Source organism: Anomaloglossus baeobatrachus, unplaced genomic scaffold (genome assembly GCF_048569485.1).
Source record: "Anomaloglossus baeobatrachus isolate aAnoBae1 unplaced genomic scaffold, aAnoBae1.hap1 Scaffold_139, whole genome shotgun sequence".
NCBI classification, from domain to species: Eukaryota; Metazoa; Chordata; class Amphibia; order Anura; family Aromobatidae; genus Anomaloglossus; species Anomaloglossus baeobatrachus.
The window spans coordinates 274,348-287,652 of NW_027441909.1; the positions used below are offsets into that span (position 1 = coordinate 274,348).

At 49.3% G+C, this 13,305-nt stretch overlaps 1 protein-coding gene across 1 annotated transcript in view; it reads right to left on the reverse strand.

Annotated features, from left to right (window-relative positions):
• The window catches only part of LOC142260615 (uncharacterized), an 89,628-nt gene that overhangs the window by 36,399 nt on the left and 39,924 nt on the right, over positions 1–13,305 (reverse strand). Inside the window, 3 exon segments of the mRNA XM_075332008.1 lie at positions 10,836–11,053; positions 11,143–11,303; positions 11,387–11,549. Coding sequence (XP_075188123.1) covers positions 10,836–11,053; positions 11,143–11,303; positions 11,387–11,549 — 542 coding nt within the window.

The window sequence follows — 13,305 nt, forward strand, 5'->3', positions numbered from 1 at the left end:
ACTACTTGCAATGCTAAGCCAATAAGGGTATTACAACTAGAGGTACCCTAAATCAAACTATTAAAACTTAACGTTTAATCTATACTTAATTATAATAGTGACTAGGTATTTTAAAACATTGCTGGAAGAGGGATCTTACTGACATTCCTATCTCATGCTCGATTGAGTGCTGGTGCACATGCGTCCGGGAGCGGTAGCTCGATTGAGTGCTGGTGCGCATGCGTCCGGGAGCGGTGGAGGTCATCGCGCCGCCGCGCCGCCTCTTCCCTGTGTGACGTCCGCTCGCATGGTGGCCACGTGATGCGCACACGTGGCGGTCATGTGACCGGAACTGTCAGACGGGTGGCGGCGCGGTCAGGCGCTATGCGTCCCGCGCTACCTTGGATACAATTTGCGTCACTGCGTCACTGATTGGTTGACGTTCCTTTTTAAACCCACACTTCCCCTCACTTGTCCACGCTCCCTGACGAAGGCTTCACCGCCGAAACGGCCGTCGGGAAGGACACGGACGCCTCTCTCTGACCTCCCCTAGTCTCCCAGGTATAGTGTGCCACTGGTTGATTCCATCTACACAAAACTTTGAAAACTTTGAATTGTTTCCCTGACTCTGGATGTAAGTTTACACGCAGTTCTGGTATGGCAGTGTCCAACCTTAATTTTTTAAGCTATAGTTTAGCCTTGATCAGGGACTTTCATAGATAGGATGTGAATGAATTTTCTCTTCCGTCCTACAGTGTCACACTCTTGCCTGTTTGACTTGTGTGGTTATATATCCACTTATTTACCATTTTTTGCTATCTTCATATTTATGATGGATATCATATATGTACAATTGGTTCCAGGGACCCATATGGATATGATGTGAATATCCTATAGTGATACATCTTTGCCTGGTTGAATTCTATGTTCTTTGTGGCTATATACCCACTTTTTCCAACCTTTCTGTGGTTTACATTTACGATTGATTGTACATACATGTGCAAATGATTAGACTATATGTCAGTTTATAATATTTCTTGACACTGTCTATATATTTTGGTCAGAGATTGATGGTTCGTGCCCTCACTTGTTTCGTGCCGCCCCGCACCTACCCCTGTGTCAATAAAGATTATCACTTTGCAATTTGGATACTTGGTCGTGTGTTTCTCTTTATTTCTCATGTGAGGTAACAGGCCGCGGACCTGTGACTCCTATTTGCTTACTGGTGACTCCCTAAATTGGTTGTTAAGCAGGTTGTTAAAAGGTTTCAGCTACTAGCTTCCCCAAAATGTTTCACCATGTCTGGCTTTATCAGGGGGCTAAACCGAAAGAAACGCGCCACCCTTTTTAAAGGTTTGGTAGTGATGTCATATCAGAATCGTCCAATCATTACATAGTACTCAGGGCGAATAGTAAGCAAGCTCATTATTATAATTAAGTATAGATTAAACATTAAGTTTTAATGGTTTGATTTAGGGTACCTCTAGTTGCTTTGGCAAATTGTGTTTATTGTAATTTAACCCTTTACTACCTTGGTAACAGTGGGGGTTTTTGTGTTTTAATAAGGGTACTTACACACACACATATACACACACACCAATTATTTGCATTGCTGGATACTGCTGGAGTATAACTCATTGCTTACATACACTATTGGAATAACAATTTCAGAAAATATTCTATGAAAAATAACGCTTTTAAACTGCAGAATGCCCTTAAGCTGCTTGTCTACGATCAGTGTTCACAGCGTTTTGGATGCAGCATGTTTCAGCTGCGACCAAAACACTGCAACGTACAGCACAAGTACAGTGTACGGGATTTCTAAGAATCTCATGCCCACGGTGTGTACAGCCCATAGCGTAACCTGACCTGCGGTGTAGCTCTCCAAGCCGCAAGCATGTTACTTTTTTGCTGTGGAGTCGCAAGCGTTCTCCACAGAGAAAACAGAAGAGAGAGACCGCAGCGCCCCAAACCCTGATCGTGAGCACAACCAGCTACAGTCTCCTGCGGAGGAAACTCGCAGCCCCGCAGGTCAGGACCTGCCACGTCCAGGATGCAGCAGGTCCTGATCGTGTTCACATACCCTAATAGTCATTTGTCAAAAATTTTCCTCAAAGACTTGAATGTGGCAAAACAGTAACATTGTTTAGGAAGAATAAATAAATACAAAAAAGGAACACTAGGAAGAATTTGCTAAAACTATTTCTATAAAAAAAAGCTTGCAGACTCAGAAAATGCTTCCATATTATCCCCCTGTTTGACAGTGATCTATCTGATAAGTGCAGGTCAGCTGAACCTCACCACCACTAAAGTTAAATGGGACCTTCACTGTCATGCAGGTTACATAAATAAACAGTACAAAAATTCACACTGGAGGTGAAGGATCTTACAAGGATATCAGTCACGTGGTAAGTCTCGCGGAAACAGGAAAGTATGGGGAATAAAAAGACTTTATACCTTGCAATAAATTACTTATTAGAAAAATCAGTTTAAGATGCATGTAGTAGAGGTGTGTATTCAGCAGAGGTGTGTGTATGTGTGTGTATACAGCAGAGGTGTGTGTGTGTGTGTGTGTATATGCAGCAGAGGTGTGTGTGTGAATATGCATCAGAGGTGTGTGTGTGTGTATATGCATCAGAGGTGTGTGTGTATGCATCAGAGGTATGTGTGTGTGTCTGTATGCAGCAGAGGTGTGTGTGTGTGTCTGTATGCAGCAGAGGTGTGTGTGTGTGTGTCTGTATGCAGCAGAGGTGTGTGTGTGTGTGTGTGTGTGTGTGTGTGTGTGTGTATGCAGCAGAGGTGTGTATGTGTGTGTATGCAGCAGAGGTGTGTGTGTGTGTGTGTGTGTGTATATGCAGCAGAGGTGTGTGTGTATGCAGCAGAGGTGTGTGTGTATACAGCAGAGGTGTGTGTGTGTTTATGCAGCAGAGGTGTGTGTTTATGCAGCAGAGGTGTGTGTGTGTATGCAGCAGAGGTGTGTGTGTGTGTATGCAGCAGAGGTGTGTGTGTGTATGCAGCAGAGGTGTGTGTGTGTATGCAGCAGAGGTGTGTGTGTATTACTGGAGTGCTATATATAGTAAGGTGCTTCCTATAAACTGAAAAGGAAGATTTTTGTGTACTCACTGTTAAAATCTTTTTCTCTGAGACTTCATTGGGGGACACAGGACCATGGGTGTATATGCTACTGTTGCCAGGAGGTTGACACTAGGCAAACTAAAGAGAAAAAAGTTAGCTCCTCCTCAGTGTACAACCTGTGACTGACCGGGAACTAAGCCAGTTTAGTGTAAAAGTAGTAGTAGGGGGGAGGGGGGAAAACGTCGTGGCAGAGTCTCCCTAGTATTGGACTGTTTCGGTCTAGGCTGCCATGACGAAGTGGGTTTCGGGGAGAACTGAGAAGGTCGGTCCCTGCGTAGTCCGCGGCTGGTGGCGGGGACAGCACGGGATGTCGACCAACCAAATGAGTTCCGAAAGGAGCGGAACGAGGACTGTGGACGTCTGGTGAAGGACATCCTGGACTTCAGCTGGGGGAGGGAGGTACTCTTTCCTCCCGTGGCGTCAGAAATGAGCTTCTCTAGACGTTCGCTAAACAATCGGTCTGGAAAAAAAGGGGAAGGCCCGTGAGAGACTTCTTGGAGGCAGAGTCCGCTCGCCATTGTAGGAGCCAGAGAGCTCTACGGATGGCTATGGTATTTGAGGCGGCAAATGCTGCGCAGGTAGCAGCGTCCATGGAGGACTGCATGAGGTACTCCGCCGCAGCGGCAATTTGAGCTGTTACCTCTGTGAAGGTATGAGTGAACTGGGATTCCTCAAGCGAAGTGTTAAGGGATTCTGCCCAGACCGAGATCGCCTTTGCGACCCACACAGCGGCAAAGGAGGGCGAGAGGGAGGATCCCGCAGCCTCAAAAGCAGAGCGGGCGTGGTGCTCCACCTGTCTGTCGGGTCCTTGATGGAGGAACCATCAGGTAAAGACAGGAGCGTTTTTGTGGTAAGGCGGGAGACCGGGGGGGTCGACCGAGGGCGGATCGGCCCAGCCCTTAGGGGCAGGTGAGGCAAAAGGGTACCGGGACTCCATGAGTTTTCGGTTACCGAAGCGCCTGTCAGGCTTCTCCCTTTGCTTTGTGAGGATATCGTGAAACTCTGGGTGATAAGCGAAAACCTTTTGGGGTTTCCTTGCCCTCTTAAGGGAGACCGCATGGCCAGTGGTAGTGGATGGGGGATCCTCCACATGCAGAGTTTGGTTGATTGCTGCTATAAGGGAGTCTATTGCAGTTTGATCATCTGGGGAGGCTGAAACCAAGGAATCCTCTTGGTATAAACAGCATTCTCCCTCCTCCAGCTCTTCAGAAGCTGTGGAGCGTGTGGGAGAGCCTGCCCTGTGTGCTCCCGAGGGAGAGCCCGCTGGAGACACCCGGCCGTGTGCTCTTCTCCTGATCCCTGCAACCGGTGAAGCATATGCCCGGATTACCTCAGAAGGATCCTCCATAGGGGTATCCTCAGGCTGCGTTCCGTCCAGGGACCCAGAAAGGAGTGGAGGACGACATTGCATAGCCAGCACCAGGTTCTGTGACAGTCTTTTTATGGATTGGGACAGAAACTGTGCCCATTCCGGTGGGCTGGGAGCCCAAGGCTCTGGGCTGACTGTTGCGGCGGTGGTGGCAGGGGGGTCTTGGGGGGCTATAGGGGCACAGGACTCACAGAGAGAAGAGGTGTGTTTACGTGGTAACTCAGCGTGGCAGGCAGTGCAGGCTGAATAATAGACTATGTGGGCCTTAGCACTCTTAGTGCCCTTAGAATTCTGCATGTTCCTAATAGGAGTATGCCAGGAGGGGGAGTAATGCTCAGCAGAGCTACAAGTGAAGCAAGCACCTCACCAGAATCAGCGATGGCCCTGTCCTCAGGAAGGATTAAGCTCTATGGACATCTTCGCACGCTTTCCTGGGGGGGTGCGGGGCTTATCGCGGCCGCGGGGGGCTTAGCGCTAAAAGAGCGCGAAGATGAAGTCAGTGTACCCCCCTCTGCTGTGGGTAGTAAAAAAACGGCGGGAAGGGAGCTTCTGATAGTTTTCCTCCCTCTCCCTCCAGTCAGCACACAGCTTGTCACTGGTGGTTATCAGCCGCCTTTTCTGCTAGAGCAAATAAACAGCGTGGGTCCCTGAGCCCTGGGCCCTCCCCCTACCACCGGGAAATTATCTGCAGGACTTTCTGTAAACAGGAGTGACTTCCCCCCTCCTCCAGCCAGCAAGCTAGAGAAAAGTTAACACTGTGTGTGCAGGATCCTTGGGGCTCTCCTCATTGCACTCAGTAAGAGACTTTCTCATAATAAATACTGTAAATATCCTGGGAGCCTTCCCTGCAGCGTCTTTTCTCCCTTTTTCTAGGAAGCCAGTCAGGGGGGATCTCACCTTAAAACACTGCTTCAGTCCAGGCAGTGAAAATAGCAGAGTCAGCTTGCTGTGTTTGGTCACACCGGTGCCATATTCAACTCAGAGCCTGCAAAGAGGGGCTGAGGAATTGGGCTATAGGGGCACATGCCTCTACCCTGGGCTTTGGAAAATCGGTGTCTGTGGAACCCGTCGTCCAGCCCAGGATCCAGCGTTGCAGGAGGGGGTACGTGGAGGCGACACTCCACGTTCCCACCCGTTGATGGTAGTGGGAGAACGGTCCCAAAAGGAAACCGTCGCTCTCAAAAAATAACAAAACTTGAAAGGAAGTGCCTCCTACAGACACTAAGCTAAAACTGAGCTTGCCTGGCCCGGCCAGGGGGTGTATACTGCAGAGGAGGAGCTATGCTTTTGTATCTACTTAGTGTCCTCCTATGGATAGGCAGCATAACACCCAAGGTCCTGTGTCCCCCAACGAGGCGTCAGAGAAAACTGGATTTTCTCGCTAATAGCACTGGAGGATATCGCACCATGGGGCATCATAGATCAAATGTCCCAGAAAGCGAGTAATACCAAAAAACTTGACCGTGCAGATCACAAAGGGCATGGTGGCTCTCAACACTTGGTGATCACTAACACTTAAGCAATAGAATAAACAAGTGTGAGAGCTGAAAAAAAATAAAAATAAAAGGGAGCTCCCAGTTCCGGGAGACTGAGAGGTGTGATGGGAGAACAATGCTCCACAAACGGAGAGACTGTTTTTGGAGGTTAGCCCCTATCAATGATAAAAAGACTAGCCTTGAAACAAAGTTGGGTAAAATCAACAATGGAGATTTCTGGAAAATAGGACAAGTCTAACATCCAAATTAATTCACAAAGGTGGATTGATGGGAGCAAAGATCATGAGGGTTCACCAAGAGAAGAGAAAAGTCTCCTAGTCATTCTCTGGAATGAGAGGAGTATTGCCAAGAGCTAAGTTAGAGTTTGCATTAGAGGTGGTAATTTGAAAAAAGCAGTTTCCATAAAAGAGACACGATGTAGAGTCTCACCTACTGGCTTAAATGAGACGGCGAGCTTCAAGCCCCATTTATAAATATGCAGAAAATTGTAATCCTTTTTAATCTACTTTTTAATTTATATAATTTAATCCTGTGTGCACCACAATATGTTTATTTTTGCAACATAGTAGTCTAATTTTTGTTCCATCTAATTCTAGCTCCTATGATTTGCATGAAGCAGCACTTTAAAATCTTCATTTGCTGATATACCTGATCATCAGTATGGCTGAATATTTTATCCATTATTACATCTAAAGGCCCCGTTACATGCAACGACATCGCTAACGAGATGTCGTTAGGGTGACGGAATTCGTGACGCAAATCTGGCCTCGTTAGCGACGTTGTTGCGTGTGACACGTATAAGCGACCACCAACGATGCAAAATACTAACCAAATAGTTGATTGTTGACACGTCGTCCATTTCCCAAATATCGTTGTGGGCGCAGGTTGTTCGTCGTACCTGAGGCAGCACACATCGCTACATGTGACACCCCGGGAACAACGAACAACAGCGTTCCTGCGTCCTCCGGCAAAGAGGTGGGTGTGACTTTCATGCGGCTGCTCTCCGCCCCTTCGATTGAACGTCTGCCGTGTGACGTCGCTGTGACGCCGCATGAACCGCCCCCTTGGAAAAGAGGCTGTTCGCCGGCCATAGCGACGTCACTAGGAAGGTAAGTATGTATGACGGGTACTAGCGATTTTGTACGCCACGGGCAGAGATTTGCCAGTGACCCACAAACGACGGGGGCGGGTGCTTTCAAGAGCGACATCGCTAGTGAGGTCGCTGCATGTAAAGCCCCCTTAAGGCATTGAGATCTAATACAAGAAAAGAAGATGAGGGAAAAGAACCCACTGATTTACTACATCATAATGTCTTTTATACTCTATCGAGTGATGTATTTATATATTTCCTTGTGTCTTCATTATATCTATACATTCTATTTACTATTGTGATTTTTACTGTTTCCCTACAGTCATTTGGATATGCTGTATATATTTTGGACAGGTGGTGGCACATATTGGGCATGCGCTGTAGTGCCGTAATTGAAAAGTGCCCCTAAGTTCATCTTGGCCGGATACATGTGACCGTGTGGTCATATGAGTGGAGACACACACATGCTCCTTCGTTGCCCAGGTCCCGGATGATGCCAGAATGCGGGTCTTCCATCATGTCGTGTCATCATAACGATGTTGTGCCCACACACCACCTGACCTATCGCGACTGACACACCGCATTTTATGCTAACATGCCCCTTTCGGCCATCTTTTTCTAATACATCTCTAGTTGCTCTATACTCTATAGAACCTGCATTGTGTACCATGTGTAATGCTCATATGCCCCGTAGTAATTATTTTACAGGAGATATATATATATAACACTTACTCTATACACTTATTTCCTGATGAAACTAGTATAGCGGTGTACCGCACGTTGGGTTCATCTGTGCCTATCTGCATGTCACAAGGTATTTATAGGAGGCTGTACATATGGATCCTTACAACACATCATAAAATACTAACCATGTATACTCTATGCGATATTTTTTTGACAAAAATCCTATTAAGCAGAGCTGTCATTCCATGTCTTATTCTCTGTGCATGTTGTTTTCCTAACACACTAATTGTTATTATAGTTCTTTTACAATCATATGCGCACTGATCATTCTCCGCTAATTCATATATTATGGACATTGGCAGATAGACCTTTGTTTACCGTGTCATTGTTGCTGCACCTATTTTGGGTACTGTGCTCCTCCTCACCTATAATATTTGATAGTATGACAATCATGATCTGTACTTAACTATATAGTTCCTATTTTTCTAATCTAATTAGCAACTACAGAAAAAATAAAATCAACTGTGGTTCTCGGTTATATCGATAAGTTTGCACATTTGTGGTTTTGAGAGAATAGTAATTTACCGTATTTTTCGCTTTATAAGACACACTTTTGTTCCCCCAAATCTTGGGGGAAAGTAGGGGGTGCGTCTTATAATCCGAATATACGGGGGGGGTGTATATTTATATATACACACACTACAGAGTCCAGGGGAGGTGCGGGCAGCTCTGGAGCTCTGCTGGGGGACTTGTGAAAGCTGGGAGCAGCAGCGTTTGATCTCCTGCACCCGCTCATATAATATGCACAGCTGCTGTCCACCACCATGGTGCTGAAAGTGCACCGCGGCGATGGGCTGGGGCAGCAGTGTATATTATATCTGCCTGCCCCTTCTTTGATTGCACATGCCCCCTCCCCCGTGTTAGCTATGGCCCCCATGCTGCTGCAAACAGTAAAATAATAAACTTTTTACTCACCTCCTCCAGCGTGTCTGCCAGGCCTCCCTCCTGCTGCTGTGATAAGGCACAAGAGATTTCACTCTGCCGTGCCGATCACATGACCGGCCGAGAACCAGGAAATGCAGGAGGCCGGAGCTCAACCCCGAGGAGGGGGACACAGACAGGACAATGCTGGAGAAGGTAAGGAAAGTTTATTTTCCTAAAAGCAGCAGCATGGGGCGATATATAACACAGGGAGCTGTGTGCCAGCAATAGTGGGCCATGTGCCAGCAATAGTGGGCCATGTGCCGCCACATGGGGCCGGGTGCCGCCACATGGGGCCATGTGCCAGCAATAGTGGGCTGTGTGCAGCCACATGGGGCCGTGTGCCGCCACATGGGGCCATGTGCCAGCAATAGTGGGCTGTGTGCAGCCACATGGGGCCGTGTGCAGCCACATGGGGCCGTGTGCCGCCACATGGGGCCGTGTGCCGCCACATGGGGCCGTGTGCTGCCACATGGGGCCATGTACCAGCAATAGTGGGCCGTGTGCAGCCACATGGGGCCATGTGCCAGCAATAGTGGGCTGTGTGCAGCCACATGGGGCCGTGTGCCGCCACATGGGGCCGTGTGCCGCCACATGGGGCCATGTGCCAGCAATAGTGGGCCGTGTGCAGCCGCATGGGGCCGTGTGCCGCCACATGGGGCCGTGTGCCGCCACATGGGGCCATGTGCCAGCAATAGTGGGCCGTGTGCAGCCACATGGGGCCATGTGCCAGCAATAGTGGGCTGTGTGCAGCCACATGGGGCCGTGTGCAGCCACATGGGGCCGTGTGCCGCCACATGGGGCCGTGTGCCGCCACATGGGGCCATGTGCCAGCAATAGTGGGCCGTGTGCAGCCGCATGGGGCCGTGTGCCGCCGCATGGGGCCGTGTGCCGCCACATGGGGCCGGGTGCCGCCACATGGGGCCGGGTGCCGCCACATGGGGCCGGGTGCCGCCACATGGGGCCATGTGCCAGCAATAGTGGGCTGTATGCAGCCACATGGGGCCGTGTGCCGCCACATGGGGCCATGTGCCAGCAATAGTGGGCTGTGTGCAGCCACATGGGGCCGTGTGCCGCCACATGGGGCCATGTGCCAGCAATAGTGGGCCGTGTGCAGCCACATGAGGCCATGTGCCAGCAATAGTGGGCCATGTGCCGCCACATGGGGCCGTGTGCCGCCACATGGGGCCGTGTGCCGCCACATGGGGCCATGTGCCAGCAATAGTGGGCCGTGTGCAGCCACATGGGGCCGTGTGCAGCCACATGGGGCCGGGTGCCGCCACATGGGGCCGGGTGCCGCCACATGGGGCCATGTGCCAGCAATAGTGGGCTGTGTGCAGCCACATGGGGCCGTGTGCCGCCACATGGGGCCATGTGCCAGCAATAGTGGGCTGTGTGCAGCCACATGGGGCCGTGTGCCGCCACATGGGGCCATGTGCCAGCAATAGTGGGCCGTGTGCAGCCACATGAGGCCATGTGCCAGCAATAGTGGGCCATGTGCCGCCACATGGGGCCGTGTGCCGCCACATGGGGCCGTGTGCCGCCACATGGGGCCATGTGCCAGCAATAGTGGGCCGTGTGCAGCCACATGGGGCCGTGTGCAGCCACATGGGGCCGTGTGCAGCCACATGGGGCCGTGTGCAGCCACATGGGGCCGTGTGCAGCCACAGTGGGCCGTGTGCCGCCACAGTGGGCCGTGTGCCAGCCACAGTGGGCCGTGTGCCAGCCACAGTGGGCCGTGTGCCAGCCACAGTGGGCCGTGTGCCAGCCATAGAGGATGTGTGCCAGGCATAGGGGACATGTGGCATCACTGGGCCATATCCAGATTCAGAGGGCTAATTTTAGGATGGGGGGGGCTATGAGGGACATATACCCTATATGATTTGTCAGACGGACACTGGCATTATAAGACGGACCCCATTTATTAAAAAATTCTCTATTCCTTCACCAAATTTGGGGGTGCGTCTTATAATCAGGTGCGTCTTATAAAGCGAAAAATACGGTAAATATTTCAGTAATTAGTTTTTATTTTAGGTTTTTAACTTGGTTATAAGGAGAAAAAAAAAGAAAACACTTTCCCGGTGGCATCCTTTTTACTTACCTGTTGGTATTGCAGGTTCATAACTGCTGATACTTCCAGTATATTTATTCTGGGCATCAAAGCTGCAAACCGGCATATGCAAAAAAAACTGTGGGAGTGGAGCTCCATTCACAATTTCCCCTATAGACATTTGTCGCTTAGAACTGATATAGGAGCTCCTCTTTGGCTGCAAAGGAACCAAAGGCTCAACAAATGCAGCACGATTCAGCTCTACAAAACTTTCAAGAAAAAAAGAAAACAAACATTAATTATCAAAGACAATTAAGACTGTATATTCCAGAGATTTCCAATCTTAAGACACACTTACCCTTCACTAACACTTAAGCCATAGGATGCAAGAAAATCTATAGCTTCCTCAGTATCATGGAAAGAGAGGAGACGAACCATATTTTCTAGAGGAAATAGTGTGGGTCTCTGATAACTGGCTGTGTACGCTACATTCAAGGCACGCAATGCATCTCTTCGTATCTGGGAGAGACACAGATAAAGCATTAAATTGCACCCAGAAACAAATTAAAAAAGTTTAAGCTTTGACCAGAGTAATCTATTACCTGGGGGAAATAACAATGTAATATGCAGCTGTTAAGGTAAGATGCAGAACGGACAAGCTTGAAGAATCGGACAAAGTTAGTGCTATTTAGCGCAGCGAACACTTGGACGGCATACTTCACTTCTTCTGCGTTGCGAACAGACTCTGGAAACTGTTGCACTTCTCTGAAGAAAAAAGAAAAAATGTATTCAATTTAGGGAATTTCAAAAGGAAGATTTTTGTGTACTCACCGTAAAATATTTTTCTCTGAGCCTTCATTGGGGAACACAGGACCATGGGTGTATGCTGCTGTTGCCAGGAGGTTGACACTATGCAAACTATTAAGAAAAAAAGTTAGCTCCTCCTCTGCATTGTACACCCTGTGACTGACCAGGAACCAAGCCAGTTTAGTGCACAAGCAGTAGGAGAAGCTGTAGCTATAGTTATTCAAGAAATAAGAAATTACCATTCCAAACAGGGCGGGTGCTGTGTTCCCCAATGAAGGCTCAGAGAAAAAGATTTTACGGTGAGTACACAAAAATCTTCCTTCCTTTCTCTCTTGCCTTATTGAGGGACACAGGACCATGGGACTTCACAAAGCAGTCCCTGGGAGAGAACAAACCCTTAACAACTGGTAAAGTCAGAACAACAGACTGACCGTTAACTATTAAAGGTAGTAAAGAACTGAGACGATTCCTTCAGAGTCAGAGGTGAGCCTCCGCCGCTTGCAGAACCTGTCTTCCCCAGGGCAGCATCCGCAGAGGCCTGCATATGCACCCTGTAGAACCTGGTGAACGTGTGGATGCTGGACAGGGAGCGGCTTTGGAAAGTTGAACAGCTGAGGCTTGATGGCGAAAAGCCAAGGAAGCTCCCACCACTCGGGTGGAATGAGCCTTCACCCTTCCGGGGAGGCTGGCACCCCTGACCCTGTAGGCCTCTTGGATAGCTGATCTAATCCAACGGCCAATTGTGGATTTCGAGGCTGAGGCACCTTTCCTCTGCCCCTCCACTGAGGACAAAGAGTGTCTGATTTGCAAAACGGCGCGGTCCGAGAAACAAATCCTCAGAGCCCTCACAAGATCCAAGTTATGCAGAGCCTTTTCAAATGAATGGACCGGAGCCGGACAGAATGAGGGCAGGGTGATTTCATCATTAAGGTGAAAGGGAGAAACTACCTTTGAGAGGAAGACAGTGAAGGCTGGAGAACTACCTTGTACTGGTGGGAAACCAGGTAGGGAGCCTGAAGTGAAAGGGCTGCCAATTCCGAAACTCACCTGACAGACGTGATAGCCATTAGAAACGCAACTTTCCAGGAGAGTAATGAGAGAGAGATTTCGAGCAGAGGTTCAAAAGGCGATTGCTGGAGGATCCCTAAAACCAAATTAATGTCCCATGGATGCAGAGGCTGATGATCATGAGGAACTAGATGGGCTACACCCCCTGAAGAGGTAAGCGGCGACTTTCCACGTTGTTCACACCATGAAAGAAAAGATCTTCAGGTTCTATGATAAATGCAACCCGAGGAGAGCTTTCTGAGATTTATCATAGTGGAAAAGACCTGGGGGGGGGAGTAGACCAGCTCTGGCTAGAATCCAGGATTCAAGGGCCACGTCGTCAAACACGGCCTTGCGGAGTTCTGGTGGCAAATCGGCTCCTGTGACAGAAGATCTGGGCAGTCGGGAAGCCGTCAGAGAGTGTCGCCTGGTAATTGGACGAGCTCCGAGTACCAGGCCCTCCTGGGCCAATCTGGTGCCGCCAATATCACCGAGAGTCCCTCCGCCTTGACCTTCTTGATCACCCTCGGAATGAGGGGAAGCGGAATATGTAAGGGAGACGAAACTGCGACTACGGCAGGGCCAGGGCGTCGGAGTGCATTGCGTGTGGGTTGCAAGATCGGGCTAGGAAGGGGAGGAACTTGGTGTTTTGGCGAGATGCCATGAG